General features: G+C 44.7%; 1 protein-coding gene across 1 annotated transcript in view; it reads left to right on the top strand.

Annotated features, from left to right (window-relative positions):
* Positions 1-12,649, top strand: part of CIT (citron rho-interacting serine/threonine kinase) — a 3,433,971-nt gene extending 3,421,322 nt beyond the window's left edge. Inside the window, exon 47 of the mRNA XM_044069760.1 lies at positions 11,087-12,649. Coding sequence (XP_043925695.1) covers positions 11,087-11,113 — 27 coding nt within the window. The 3' untranslated portion in view covers positions 11,114-12,649. The remainder of the gene's footprint in view (positions 1-11,086) is intronic.
* The last annotated feature ends 3,295 nt before the right edge of the window (positions 12,650-15,944 follow it).

Genomic DNA, 15,944 nt, shown 5'->3' with positions numbered 1-15,944 from the left:
CAAAGGTTCTCCAGTAGATGCCATGGTAGTGGCGGCTGCCACCAAGAAGGAACTAGTGCAGAAAAGTTCCTCGGTACATCCTCCAGACAAGGAGTCTCAGACGATAGACCGCATTGGAAAGTGGATGTTCGCTTCAGCCACCTTCTCTGTAAGGGCGCTGAACTACTTGGCACACGTGATTCGGCTTCAGTGAGACCTAATCAAAGAGTACGCTGGGTCACCCCCAGAGTCCATGTCAGCCGAGGACAAACGAACCTTCTCGACACAAATGGCCACTCTAAAGTCGATATCCAACACTTCTATGCGGCTTCTCTCCCATGCCATGGAGGGGGCCGCTAGAACCAGCGGAGCAGGCATCGCCTTACGGCATCATACCTGTCTCCGATTTTGCGGAACCCTTCAAGGCGTCCTTCGCAAATGCTCACTTTGACGGTTCTACGCTGTTTGGCAAGACCGTCCGTGATACGCTTCTCCAGAGCGAGAAAGATGGGAAGATGTCTGCCATTGGAATCCGCTTCTCGGCTCCTCGAAGGTCTTTTTCCAGGAACCAGAGAGGACAAAAGAAGATGTGGTTCCGGAAATCTCAACTATCCCATTTCGTTCCAAACCCTTCGTCCTTCAAAGGCAGGGGAGAACAAGGTGGACGCCGGCCCAGAGGCAGATTTTCTGATCGACCCGTGCAGCAACCCTGAGGGGTTGCCCAACTGCTCCTCTCTGGAGGCAGTCGGGGGGCATTTCTCAGAGCACCTAGCACATTGGGAGTCTATCATGACAGATCGCTGGGTGCTCCGAATAATATCCAGAGGTTACTCTATTCCCTTCTGAATTCTCCCCCTCGATTGGGGCACCTCCCCGATGTCCCACCCAATCAGAGGGAGGCGACAGCCTTAGAGATAAAAGAGCTGCTAAGTAAAAGAGCCATCCAGCGCGTCCCCCCAGGCCAGTCCGGATCAGGCACTTACTCCAGGTTCTTTTTGGTGCCAAAAAAGACGGGGGACCTAAGGCCAATTCTTGACCTGTCTGCACTGAACCTGTCCTGGATGGTCACCATTCAATCTAGTCTCCCCCTTCTGCAGGAGAACGACTGGATGTGCTCCATAGATCTCAAGGATGCGTACTACCACATTCTAATGGACAGGTGATCCAGGAGATTTCTCCGCTTTCGGCTGGGAGCCAGCCACTATCAGTTCAGGGTCCTCCCCTTTGGTCTCACCACAGCCCCCAGGGTGTTCACCAAGGTCAGGGCAGCTGTAGCGGCCCACCTGAGGCTTCAGGGAATACAGGTCTTTCCTTACCCGGACGACTGGCTCCTCGCCGCCCCCACCAGGCATTTACTATGCTCGGCCAGGGACTATTTCCTGCGTTTGGCCCACCAATTGGGGATCACTGTAAACTACAAAAACATCGTCCCTTCAGCCTGCTCAGGTCTTGGATTTCATAGGGGCCAGAATAGACACGCTTCAGGCAAAGGTTTTCTTGACGTCGGACAGACTCCGAAACCTAACCTTGCATGTCCTAGCTCTTCTACAGTCTCCAGCCTCACCGACGGAATTAGTCCTGAGGGCTCTAGGGTCCATGTCAGCGGCTATCAATCTTTCACCTCTAGCCCGCTTGAATATGAGGGTTCTTCAGTGGACCTTGCAGGTACAGTGGTCCATCCTCCGACATCCGCTATACTCCCCTATTCCCCTCAGCAGGGTTTGCAGGGAATCTCTGCTTTGGTGGCTCCATTCCCAAGAGCTTCAGGAAGGGCGGCCCTTTTTGATGCCTCTACCTGTAGCCACAGTGACCACGGACGCTTCTCGCCTATGGTGGGGGGGGGGCATTGCATGGGCAGAACCGTCCAAGGCACGTGGACTCCAACAGAGACTGTTCTGCATATCAGTGCTCTGGAGATGAGGGCGGTGCTTCTAGCGTTGCAGGCTCTCCATGCCCTTCTTCCTCTAGGGTCTATTACAATTCAGACAGACAACATGTCAGTGGTCTGGTATATCAACAAACAGGGGGGGACCAGGTCTTACCCTCTCTGCCGAGAGGCCATGAGAGTTTGGGAGTGGGCGATATCTACCAACCGCTTTCTGCTAGCAATGCACAGTCCGGGTCGGTCCAACATTTTAGCGGACAAGCTGAGTCAAACTATCCTTTCACCTTACGAGTGGTCTCTGAACCCTTTAGTAGCGAAACGGATCTTCCTCAAATGGGGTCAACCTTGGTGCGATCTGTTCGCGTCGCCTTTGAATGCAAAGTGCAGCGAGTTTTTCACTCTGATCCCCCCACTGGGGGAGACCCCCAGAGACGCTTTGGTTCATGCTTGGCCATCAGGTCTTCTTTATGCCTATCCTCCTCTCCAAATAATGACAAAATTCCTGCAGAAAGCTCGTCGGTTGGGGAGCAGTGTTATCCTCATAGCCCCATTCTAGCCTCGTCAAACCTGGTTCCCATACCTGTGGTCTCATCTAGTAGCTCCTCCTTGGATCTTAGATCCCATCTCGGATCTGATTTCTCATCCTTCGGGATTAAAAACCCCAAACCTGGATGACCTCAAGCTTTCCGATTGGTTGATCCAGTTCTGTTAGTGGCTAGGACTCCCGGTATCTCGTCTGCAATCAAATCCATTCTGGTGGCCGCACATAAGCCTTCTACCAGGAAAGTCTACAGCAGTAAATGGAAATGTTTTTCTATCTGGGCCGGGCAAAGGAATTTGGATCCCTTTACAGCTCCCATTCCAGCAGTTCTCGAGTTTTTATCCTACATTTTTCATCAGGGGGCCAGTTCTTCAACTGTGAAGGTTCAGATGGTGGCTATTTCCCACTTCCACATCGGAGATAATCTTGTTCCCTTAGCTTCCTCTAAGATCTGCAAGACCTTCTTGAAGGGTACTTTTCTGTTAAGACCTCCTGTCAAGAATGCGGTTCCTCCATGGGATCTAACCTTAGTCCAGGTTCTTACTGGTCCACCCTTTGAGCCTGCAGCTTCGGCTGACTTAAAGTATTTGTCTTGGAAAACTGCCTTCTTGATTGCCATTACCTCAGCTAGAAGGGTATCTGAGCTTCAGGCCCTTTGTACCAAACCTCTGTATCTTGTCTTCCATAAAGACAGAGTTTCCCTCAGGACTAATCCCTCCTTTTTACCTAAAGTGGCTTCTGAAGCTAACATCAACCAATCCATTAATCTGCCTGTCTTTTTCCCTAACTACCAGAACAAAGGGGAATACAGACTCTATTCATTAGATGTGCATAGACAATTGCGCTTCTATTTGCATAGAACCGCTGCCTCTCGAAAATCGGAGCAGCTCTTTGTTTCCTTTGCCAAGCCATCTTTGGGTAAACCAGTAACGAATGTAACTCTAGCCAGGTGGATCTCTAACTGCATTTTGTTCATGTACAAAATCTCTGGTTGACCTGAGCCCGTGGGAGTTCGTGCACATTCTAAACGTTCTGTGGCTACCTCTGCTTCATTTTGGTCAAGGGTGCCCTTGGATGACATCTGTTCTGTGGCCACTTGGGCTTCCTCTCATACCTTTATTACTCATTATAAGTTGGATCTGATATCCAGGGGGAGGGCATCATTTGGCTCTGCAGTGCTCCGGAATATCCTTCCTTGAGGACCTCCCAAGTTTTCATAGCTGGGGGGCACTGTCCCACAGGTTGCTGATCAAATGAAGTTGACTACTTCAGATAAAGAAGATGTCCTTCATGGATGCATCTGCAGTCATAACAACTGGGTTGTCCTGTCGTCAGGCAGCCCTTCAGTCGGCCGGATTCCAAAGTCCGGGTCCGCTTCGCTGATGTCGCACTTCACCCGATGCCATCTCTGTTGGTCTCCGGGTATATAAGCATCAGCCGACGCCATTTTGCTCAGTCTTTCTTGCGCGTGGCTCAAGCAGAAGCTGTTCGCAAGTGCCGGTCGGTCGGATCCAGAGATTACTTCACCGAATACTACTTCAAGACTTCTAAAGCTAAGTACCCGCTGGGGACTCTTTCTTGCCTCTGCCGATGTCAGATAAACTTAATAATTGTTTAACCTCTGGGAAGCAGATACCTCATAAAGATTTCCACTCTTACTGCCTGCCGTGTTTAGGCCCAGCCCACGACGTAGCAGCTTGTTCGTCCTGTGCTTCTTTCAACCGATTTAACGCTTAGACGCCGGTCAGAGTTTGCAGAACAGTTTTTCGGTTCTGACTTTGCGTACATTATGCCGCCGGACCCTCCGACTTCGTGATTCTGCCAAAACGAAAGAAGACCGACATCGCGTCCGCGGTTTCGGCCGAAACCATGGTTAAGCAAATCGAGTGTCTCGGTTTCGCCGAAACCGAGAAAACTGATCAAACTACACCTGAAACTATCACTACAACTGAGGTCCCTGCTAACACTCTTGAATCGGCCTCAGAAATTTTACCCACTCACGGTGCTTACCACTGACTTATCAGACACCATTCCCTTGGATGTCTCTACCCCAGCACGTGGTGCTGCTAGGCCTCCAGCAGCCATGTCCATTAAGGCCTTCGCCAGGGCTAAAGCAGCCAAGACTACTAAAACAGTGCCTGTTAAACCTCCTTCCACCAGGCCCTCTGCCAGTTCTCAAATGCTTACCTTGGCAGAAGATTTAATTTCATTAATTAGAGGATCTCAATCTCACCCAGACAGGGCCTCTCAGCCCCCAGAAAAGAGACCTAGGGCAGAGCCCCCTGAGCCAGTGTCCTCTGATGATTCTGCTGATGAATCAGACATAACTGACCAGCCAGAGGCTCCTTTCTCCAATTTTGAAGATTCTGATGCTGAAGAATCCATTCCAGCTGCTTCCTCCAGAAGAATTCTCCTTTGGGAAACCTTGCATGCCATGCGAGAACAGTTCCAATGGCAGCAACAGGATTTTTCAGACTCCAGGAAAAGACTTAGGACTTTTTTGCACCTACCACAGCACAGGCCCTTAGCTATCCCTCCTGTTCTCTCTGTGGTGGATGATGCTTTCAATGATGCCTGCTCAGCTCCAGATTCTTTACCCCAGCCCTGCCAAACCAGACAGATTTTACAGGGTGCCAGATATTCATCACCACCTCTACAAGGCCCCTCTTTGCAGACCCAAAACTATATCCCAAGGTCCCAAGGCAGTAGCTGACCATAGCTAAAAACCCTGTTCCTTCTGAAAGGGAAGCAAGGTCATTAGACAGATGGGGTAAAAGTTTACACTTCAGCCACTCTTTCAGCTAGAGCTTTAAATTGTCAGTTTCACATGATACAATACCAAGAGTTTATGCTTGATCAGTTAACTAAAAAGCTAACCACTGATGAATCTTTTGATAAGAATTATGTATTAGAAATGGTAAATAACATACAGCAGGTTAGTAACCATTCTTTAAAATGTGGCTATGATGCACTGGAGGCTTCATTTAGATCAGCCATGACTGGCACAGTAATTAGAAGGCATGCATGGCTAAAGGAGCAAGCTTTACCGGATCATGTTAAATCTAAATTGCTTGATGCTCCTATGGATAAATCAAGTTTGTTTGGTACACCTGCCCAGCAGGTTATGAAGAAAATGGAAGAAAAGGCAAAATCAGTCCAGACAGTTAAAGAATTTTTGCAGGTTCAACCCCAAGGTTTAGCAGGAACTGGCCTGCCAAAAATTGGTCCTTTCCTGACTCCACAAGACCTCAAAGGGGCAGGAATAGACGCTCCAGAGGCAGAAACCAATCCAGAGGAGGTGCCTACAGAGGACGACAGTGGCAAGGTAACAACAGAGGCACAGAATCAACACCTGCCTCTACATCAACACAGCCACAGTGACTTAAACCTAAACCCGCCAACCAGGGAACAAATAGCAGCTCCTCTAGGCGGAAAGCTAACCTTATTTTCAAAAACTGGCACCACATAACAAAGGACAAGTGGATTTTACGAACCATAGATCAAGGTTACCGGTTCCACTTCCACACTTTACCAGTCAAAGAGGAATGCCAAACCTACCTCCAAATCAAAAACAGAGGCTCTACAACAGATAATGGAATTAGCAAACATGAGAGCTGTGGAAAAGTGCCAACAGCAGAGCAAGGAAAGGGGTTCTACTCCAGACTATTCCTAGTTCCAAGAAAGGAAAAAGTTGGAGACCAATTCTAGACCTGTCTACCCTAAATACTTACATCATTGTCCCAAAATTCAAAATGCTGACCCTACAGCAACTTCTTCCCATGCTGGGCAAGGAGTGTTGGCTGGTAACTCTAGATCTCAAGGAGGCATACCTGCACGTCCCCATTCGACCTATCTGCAGAAGATACCTCAGATTTCTTGCAGGATCAGAGCACTATCAATTCTCAGCATTGCCCTTTGGCTTATCTACTGCGCCCAGAGTATTCACAAAATGCCTGGCATCAGTAATCGCCCATTGCAGACTACAGGGAATTCAAATTTATCCATACCTGGACGACTGTCTGATACAAGGGCCAACAAAAGCAAGCTGACAACAGATTTACAAAGGGTCATTTACTTGCTTCAAGCACTGCGATACACAGTCAATTTACAAAAGTCAAGGCTGATACCATCCCAGACAAGGACTTTCCTGGGAGCGGAATTGGACACAGTAAGACAAATGGCATTCCTAACTACAGAAAAACAAAAGAACTCCTCTTTACTTCTTGGCACTAACAAATCTGAACAAGTTAACAGCAAGAAAGGTACTGCAGGCCTTGGGTTTCATGGCATCATGCATAATCTTGGTTCCATTTGCCAGACTACATATGAGAAAGCTTCAGTGGTACCTAAAGAATTTATGGTCCCAACACAGACACAGCCTAGAAACGGAAATCCCACTAATACCATGCTTAAAACAGGAGTTCCTATGGTGGGCTCACGATGCCAGTCAAACCCAGGCCTGCCCTTTCAGAGGTCAAGCAAGCCAGACCATCACAACAGATGCTTCAGACCTGGGATGGGGGCACATATGCTGGACAAATGCGGCAAGGATTGTGGACACAGGACCAACTTCAACTGCACATCAACCTAAAAGAAATGCTGGCAGTAAAACTGGCAATCCAAAAGTTCAGACCATTTCTCAAGGAAGGCCAGTTGATGATAAGGACAGACAACACCACAGTCATGTGGTACATCAACAAACAGGGAGGCACTCATTCCTACCCCTATGCAGAATGACTTTGGAACTGTGGACCCTGGCACTCAGCTACAACATCCAGTTACAGGCAATATTTGTACCAGGAAAAGAAAAACTCTAGCAGATATGTTACAGGACTACATCAGATGTCCACGAATGGCAGCTGCACCCGGACATCTTCAAGACCATCTCAAGAAATGGGGAATGCCTCAGATAGATCTATTCGCATCACCTCTCAATCACCAGCTCAAAAATTCTGCACAAGGACATTCCACCCACTAGCATGGAAAGTGGACTCGCCTCCTTCAGCTGGAAAGGACTAACAGCATATGCATTCCCACCTCTTCCCTTGATACACAAAGTATTACTAAAAATCAAGGAGGAACGCCCAAGGATAATCCTGATAGCTCCAAACTGGCCAAGACAACATTGCTACCCACTGCTGAGGAGCATGTCTCGGAACAATATGTGGCCAATACCCCTGATGCCCTTGATGCTAACTCAGAACAACTACAGCACCATGCATCCAAACCTAAAAACGCTGCAACTGACTGCATGGAACATCACACAGGAGCTGCTAATAGCGTACTCTCATAAAGAGTTAGAGACATTATTCTTGAAGCACGCAGACCTTCAACAAGAAGAAACTATGCTGGAAATGGAAAAGGTTTGTCATTTGGAGCTCAGAAAGAGGTAAAGATGTATCAAACATAGATATGCCCAACATTCTGGAGTATCTGGCCGAACTACTTCATTCAGGCCTGTCCTATTCCTCCATCAAGATTCATGCATCAGCTATTTCAGCAGAATACAGCTTTGATCCACCTGTTTTTCACATCCTTTGCTCAGGCAGTTCCTCAGAGGAATCAAGAATGTAAAACCTCCAAGGAAACCACCATTACCAGCCTGGGACTTGAACTTTGTGCTAGAAAAATTGACTCTATCACCTTTTGAACCAGCAGCAACAGCAGACCTGCAACACCTGTCATGGAAAACTGCTTTCCTACTGGCAATTACTTCAGCAAGGAGGGTTTCAGAACTACAGGCCTTAATGGCAGTGCAACCCTTTCTAATCTTCCACCAAGATAGAGTGTCCATGAGGACTAATCCTACATTTATGCCTAAGGTGGTATCCAGAGTGTCCTTAAACCAGGCAATCCACGTACCTACCTTCTTCCCAACCCACAAAACAGAGGGAAAGAATACTGCATACCTTGGATGTACATAGACAGCTACGCTTACTACTAGCAGGGTTTGCAGGAATCTCTGCTTTGGTGGCTCCATTCCAGGAAGGCTGCCCTTTTTTGATGCCTCTCCAGCCACAGCACTGCACCCACGGCTTCTATGGGTGGGGGGCCATGGTGAAGGCACGTGGACTCCAACAGAGACTGTTCTGCATATCAGTGTTCTGGAGATGAGGGCGTGCTTCTAGCTGGCAGGCTCTCCATGCCCTTCTTCCTCTAGGGTCTATTACAATTCAGACAGACAACATGTCAGTGGTCTGGTATATCAACAAACAGGGGGGGACCAGGTCTTACCCTCTCTGCCGAGAGGCCATGAGAGTTTGGGAGTGGGCGATATCTACCAACCGCTTTCTGCTAGCAATGCACAGTCCGGGTCGGTCCAACATTTTAGCGGACAAGCTGAGTCAAACTATCCTTTCACCTTACGAGTGGTCTCTGAACCCTTTAGTAGCGAAACGGATCTTCCTCAAATGGGGTCAACCTTGGTGCGATCTGTTCTTTGAATGCAAAGTGCAGCGAAGTTTTTCGGCTTGATCCCCACTGGGAGACACCCAGAGACGCTTTGGTTCATGCTTGGCCATCAGGTCTTCTTTATGCCTATCCTCCTCTCCCATTAATGACAAAAATCCTGCAGAAAGCTCACTGGTGGGGAGCAGTGTTATCCTCATAGCCCCATTCTAGCCTCGTCAAACCTGGTTCCCATACCTGCGGTCTCATCTAGTAGCTCCTCCTTGGATCTTAGATCCCATCCCGGATCTGATTTCTCATCCTTCGGGATTAAAAACCCCAAACCTGGACGACCTCAAGCTTTCTGCTTTGTTGATCCAGTTTTGTTAGCGGCTAGGACTTATCTCGCCTGCAATCAAATCCATTCTGGTGGCCGCACATAAGCCTTCTACCAGGAAAGTCTACAACAGTAAATGGAAATGTTTTTCTATCTGGGCCCGGGCAAAGTAATTTGGATCTCTTTACAGCTCCCATTCCAGCAGTTCTCGAGTTTTTATCCCACATTTTTCGTCAGCGGGGCAGTTCTTCAACTGTGAAGGTTCAGATGGTGGCTATTTCCCACTTTCACATCAGAGATAATCTTGTTCCCTTAGCTTCCTCTAAGATCTGCAAGACCTTCTTGAATGGTACTTTTCTGTTAAGACCTACTGTCAAGAATGCGGTTCCTCAGTGGGATCTAACCTTAGTCATCCAGGTTTTTACTGGTCCACTCTTTGAGCCTGCAGCTTCGGCTGACTTTAAGTATTTGTCTTGGAAAACTGCCTTCTTCATTGCTGTTACCTCAGTTAAAAGGGTATCTGAGCTTCAGGCCCTTTGTACCAAACCTCCGTATCTTGTCTTCCATAATGACAGAGTTTCCCTCAGGACTAATCCCTCCCTTTTACCTAAAGTGGCTTCCGAAGCTGACATCAACCACTGCATTAATCTGCCTGTGTTTTTCCCTAACTACTAGAACAAAGGGGAATACAGACTCTATTCATTAGATGTGCATAGACAATTTCGTTTATATTTGCATAGAACCGCTGCCTCTCGAAAATCGGAGCATCTCTTTGTTTCCTTTGCCAAGCTATCTTTGGGTAAACCAGTAACGAAGTTAACTCTAGCTAGGTGGACCTCTAACTGCATTTTGTTCAGATACAAAATCTCTGGTTGACCTGAGCCCTTGGGGGTTCGTGCACATTCTAAACGTTCTGTGGCTACCTCTGCTTCATTTGGTCAAGGGTGCCCTTGGATGACATCTGTTCTGTGGCCACTTGGGCTTCCTCTCATACCTTTATTACTCATTATAAGTTGGATCTGATATCCAGGGGGAGGGCATCATTTGGCTCTGCAGTGCTCCGGAATATCCTTCCTTGAGGACCTCCCAAGTTTTCGTAGCTGGGGGGCACTGTCCCACAGGTTGCTGATCAAATGAAGTTGACTACTTCAGATAAAGAAGTTATGTACTCACCATAATGTTCCATCTGAGTAGGTAACTTCATTTGTCATCAACTGACCCCCCCCCCCCCTAACCTGTAGTTCGTCACTCGAAGGATTGTTGATTCACTCCTAGTTGGTATCCGGTTAGGATGTTCAGGTGGTTTGTTGCTTTGGTACTGTGTGCTAATTGGGCAAACTCAATCTGATGACTGGAGGGAAGGTAGCAGGGTATTATGGGTAAGGGGAAGAGCTAGGAGCTCTATCTCTAGCTTGGAAAGCTGCCGGCTCGGATCCGGATCGGATCCGATACCCACAGGTTGCTGACAAATTAAGTTACCTACTCAGATGGAACGTTATGGTGAGCACATAACTTCTTTTTTCCTTCAGTAACATTATCGTCACTGCTAACACGTCGGCTACTAAAACATACACACATGCACGTTGTGCTGTTAAACTAATTATATTGTGATCTTCCTTGGTAATCAGCACTGACTTGGATTTTAACTGTGTTCCTGTTCTTTATTTTAGTTTTTACAGTTGCTGAGTTCACTGCAACTGAAATTTAGTTAATTGCAGTTAATTGCATCACTGTGCAAATGTATTCTGTGTAGAATTTGTTTAAAACTGGAAGTAGTTAGTTACTAAATAAAGATAATCTTTTTTCTTTAAGACTGAATAGTATGACGTTTGATGATAATGATGTAATCTTATTACTTTTTCTCCTCTCTTCTTCCCCTTTCTGCTTTTCTTTTCCTTACCATACCATTTTCTGCTGTTATCCCTTTCCTGACTCTCAACTCTTAACCTATCAACAGCAAGCTTGGGACCAGTCATCAGTGTGATATTCTACTGCCCAGAAAAATATAAGCTGCTTCCTACACATGCAAACAGAAGAAAATAAGACTAGTTCATCTGCTTATGACCTAGAAGAGATTGAGCAAATGCCTTGAATGAACATATAAGCACTGCATATATGAGACACAGAGCAAAGGTTTCATGGCAAGCTGCTTCAGGATGCATCTTACTCAGGATCGGATGACTCTTGTGCTTCCTTTATCTTCCAGTCGGAGTTCCATCTAGACATACTGGCCTTCCTATCCCCAAAGATTACCAAAGAGACCAGTGGAGACATTAAAAATGTGTTGTGGTGTTAAGCATACCATGTTCAGAAGGATCTGAAATCTCCTTGGGCTGTGATTTCACAGTTTCCTGTTTGTGCCGTACCAGAGAACCTTACCATAACACAAATTATCACTCTGCAGCTTCTGTAGTGTTTTTCAGCATTTATACCACGTTTCACCATGATAGTACAGTGTACTTGGAAAATAATGAGTCTGTCAAAGTACAGATGTGCTTTTTCATATAAATATTTTTTTTCTTTTATCTTCTATTAGCAGGTAATTAAATTAGGCATATAGAAATAATGTCAGAAATATGGCAGACTACATAGTTTTCTAAGTCTGGTTTATTCTCTAAAGCCAGAGTTTATTTGAAAAAAAAATACCGAAATTTATATTACACGTCATGCAAATAGGATGATAGATCCAGCAGCCTGCATATCCATGGTGGAAGGAAATATAAATTGAATCCCATGCCAGAAAAATACATTCATCAAATATTCCTAATGGGATGAGGGACTAAAACCCAGTATTAAGGGAGAATTTATTATCTCTCTGTGCATACTTATATCAGGTGTATCTTGCCAGAAAACCTAAAACCTCCAAAATATGCTTGTGTCTCTGTAACTGAATGTCGACGAGGGTAGAAGTTTACAGGACTACAAATATTTGAAGAAATTTTTATATTCATAAAAGATAATTGTTGAAATAGACAACTATTTTGTGGTGAACTCAGAGTGGTCTATTTTTCTGTTAAATGATGTTCATTATATGATGTTCATTATAGCACTGATGTTTCTCATTATTGAGCAATACAAAATTCATTAACATGTTTGAAAGTAATCCATTTCTAATTTCAGTATTACATTGTTACATATCATACACACCAGTTATGTTGTTTTAAAGCACGTAACTAATTTCAACCACAGAAGTAAGATATAACTGTATTAGTTACATATTTCAGTTTAACATTTGTTTTTATAAATTGATCAGAGATTTCTACAGAGCTAGGTCAACCTCAACAGGTACCTATTCATACATTTAGTACACCTATGCATCTTCCTGCTGTCCCTGTCCTTAATTTAATGTAAAGTAGCCTGTCTTGTCACTGTCCTCTAACCATATAACCCAGTTCCTGATTTGTTTCCTTTTGTGTTATAATTACAGTAAATTCACTTCTATATTATGCTGTATTCTGTTTTATTGATGTTTTAAATTGTTTTGCAAGCAACAATTTAATCAATTAAAACAGTTACTTTGTTTCTGTTTGTGATTTTAGAATAGGAACATTATGTTGTATAAGCAGACTTTCTTTTTGAAGTAAGATAGATTACATATGATAGATGTTTTTTTATAAAAGGTGTCCATTGTAAAAAAAACAGCAAGTGTATAATATGAACATAGCTACACAAATCTTATGGTAGATAAGGGCCAGTGTACTCTGCCTTATAACCTACAGTATGCAGCAGTTTTCTTTTTTCTGTGATGTGTCTTGCATTTTAGAGGTTACTTTGAGGGCCTGTCTGCAGTGGTTAGAACATTTGAATGTTTTCTTCCAGTGCTCTTGTTGCACGGTTCTTCTAGAAATTGTGGGAGCGTACTTCATATGTTCATTTTATGGCATCCAAACACTGGAGTAAAAGGTAGGTGTGGGTGCACATGCTCACTTTTGTAGTTCTTTCCTCCTAATGTGGCATTTTAAAAGTTCCTTTCTTTATTGCTTAAGAAACATAGGCCTCCTTGAGTGTGGCTAGGGTTATCAGGTTATTAATCTGATGTACCACAGATGATGTCTTTTGCTTAGAATTGGGAGCATGTTATTTATTGTTGCCACTGTGCTTCATCCCTACAACCTGCCATCTTTAGACAGATCAACCTAAGACTTTATTTGGTCCCCAGTGCCTGAGATTGATTGACTGAAGCCCAGTTCAAGGAGTGGTTGGGGAGCTAATTCAGGCATTCCAGACAGAAGGTAACGTATCAAGAATCCTGGTGTGGCTTCTCAACTGCTAGGTTGTCATCAAATCTTTGGCTTAAGACACATGCAGCTTTTATCCATCTCTTACCTGGGCTGTTGGGTTCCCCTCCAGAATGGGCTTTGGAATCTTCAGGCTACATGCCAGAATCTGAAATTTGGCCCATGGAATCAGTTCCATTTGCAGCTTCCCAGAATGCGTAGCTGCCCTGTGATGACTGCTAAGCAATTCCTGAAGGCAGTCCTTTGCTTACTTTTGGGCTGACATCCTTCTCCTTCCGCATATTAGATTTTGAAAAGAAATACCTACTCTTAACTCTAGATCATCATAAATTTCACTCAAGTGGGTGTTCTTCACAAATCTTTGTCCTTCCTCATGGGGCTGAGCAGTTGTAAACATTGCAGAAGCCTTCAGCAATCTCTGCATTCCTTAGCCATTCAGAATATGTGCCACTGATAGACTGGCCTTATGTGAGTGAACTCTGTCCCCCTTAAGTTTATACGATGATGAGAGAAATGACCAAGGCAGTGCTATCTTGTTTGAAGCACAAAAAAGAAAAAGAAGTCCAGCTGGCCCACAGGTGGAGATGAAAGGCATATGTTTGTACAGCTGGTGATCCAAGTTTGGAAACAAGCTTGGGTGACTAGTAGGGTTGGCATGAGAAATAAGACAAAGTGGCTGATAGATTTCTCACTTATCCTAGGGGAAGGGTATGGTGAACTTTTCCACCTGTGCAACATGTGGTGGTGATCAACGGCCACCTCTCTAAGGGGGCAAAGACAACAAGCTCTTGAGTGAGCAGATGCACACATCAGGCACACGGATGTTATTGGAAAAGACACTCCCATGGTTAGGAATGTTAACCGGCCAGTGCATTAATGATGGCTCCTGGTTCTATGTCTGTAACTCCCCATACGACCTATCACTTCCGAGGCTCTAAATATTGATTAGTGGAAATCAGACTTCCTGAGGAGCCAAGGATCTGCTAATGATCATGCCGACGATTTTCCGGAAAGGAGCAGTTGGGAGGTTTAGAACAGGACAGATTGGAAAATGGGGAGCAATTGGAGGCTAACCTAGAGTCAGTTGTGGAGAAGACAAGAGGGGAAAAAAGGAAAAATAGGTTGCTTATTCTAGACAAGGAACAGAGATAGGGTGACTGTCCTGCTTAGTGAAAGTCTCAAAGAGTTTGAGTTTCATTGTTTGCATACATAGCTTTAATGGTTACTTTGTAGCAGCTAGTCAGTGGTGGGTTCTTCACTGAATACGTGCCAGGTATTATTTATTCATGTGATTCGTAGGTAATGTGGGATTCTCTTATTGCATCAGTCCATTAGGCATTATTCTTCTAAGTCCCGCCCTAGCCTCAGAGGCAAAATCCAAGGCATACTGCTTCATGAAAGAATGGATGCTGGACCAGGGCGGTACAGCATAGAACTCCTGAACCAAGTAGCTGAACCGGTCAATGCATTTGTAAAATGACATTGACTTACCCTGACACAGCTTTCCTGCAAAGGCAGTAGAATATATCATCTCCTTTTTATTTATGCTTTCCAATTAATTTGACCATGTGAAGGGTATCCAGTTGTCCATGGTTAATCTAGCACTGAATTATCCCTCCCTGCAAAAACTATAGCCTGCGTTTAATATCACTCTTGCCCACAAAGACAGCAGATAGTCATCCTATACTGCAGGTAGTCACTGTTGCAGTACTGAGTGTTGGGAATTCCTGCCTACAAGAGCCTGTGGTTGGTGATTACCAGAGATTTTTACCATCTACCAGCCAACAGGCATTCACCATCCCTGATGTCAAGACATCAGCAATATAAAGGAATTGCCAGATGGTGCAACATCAGTTCTTTTTCACCATGGCTAGACCAATGCAGAATTCTGTCAGTTGGACCATCAGTCAGTCAGCTGATCCTGAAGACCAGAGATGGTTTGGGACAGCTAAGTACTACATTGTGGAGCTGTTTTATTATTATTATTATTATTATTATTATTAAAGAAACATCTTTATTAAATTATCACTTATGACATAGGCAAGCATACATTTATATAAATGAAAACAAGCCATATTGACATAATTTTAGTTGCAAACATTATACATCACTTATAATCTATCCAGTCACTGTCAGTCAGCATTACATAGCTCATTCAAATCTTGCCTTCTATTAAACCTCTTTCTTCATCTGCATGTATTGTTCCCACAATTTCCATTTTTTTATATGTAATTTGCTCCTACCCTTTTCTAAAGATTTCATTTCCAGTTGTTTTATCTCTGTTATTGTGTACATTACTTCTAGAACAGTTGATTTAGACTTTGATTTCCATTTCCTAGCAATTGCTTTTGTTTGTCAGCCACCATAATTGGACTCAGCAAGGCCTTACTATGTCTAAGCAATTCTGATTCTGTATTATAGCTCATGTCAACTTGTTCACTCAGTATTTCTGATAGAGTAGTCTGCAGGGAATTTTTGAAGTCTGCCAACTCATTACACTCCCAGAAAATATATAACCAACTACCTCTTTCTTCCCCATCACACATCTAACACTTACCTACCTGAGGATAAATTCTT

This window comes from Protopterus annectens, chromosome 4.part0 (genome assembly GCF_019279795.1).
Source record: "Protopterus annectens isolate FY-2018-M chromosome 4.part0, PAN1.0, whole genome shotgun sequence".
Taxonomy (NCBI): domain Eukaryota; kingdom Metazoa; phylum Chordata; order Ceratodontiformes; family Protopteridae; genus Protopterus; species Protopterus annectens.
This window is presented reverse-complemented; position numbering and strand designations above follow the sequence as displayed.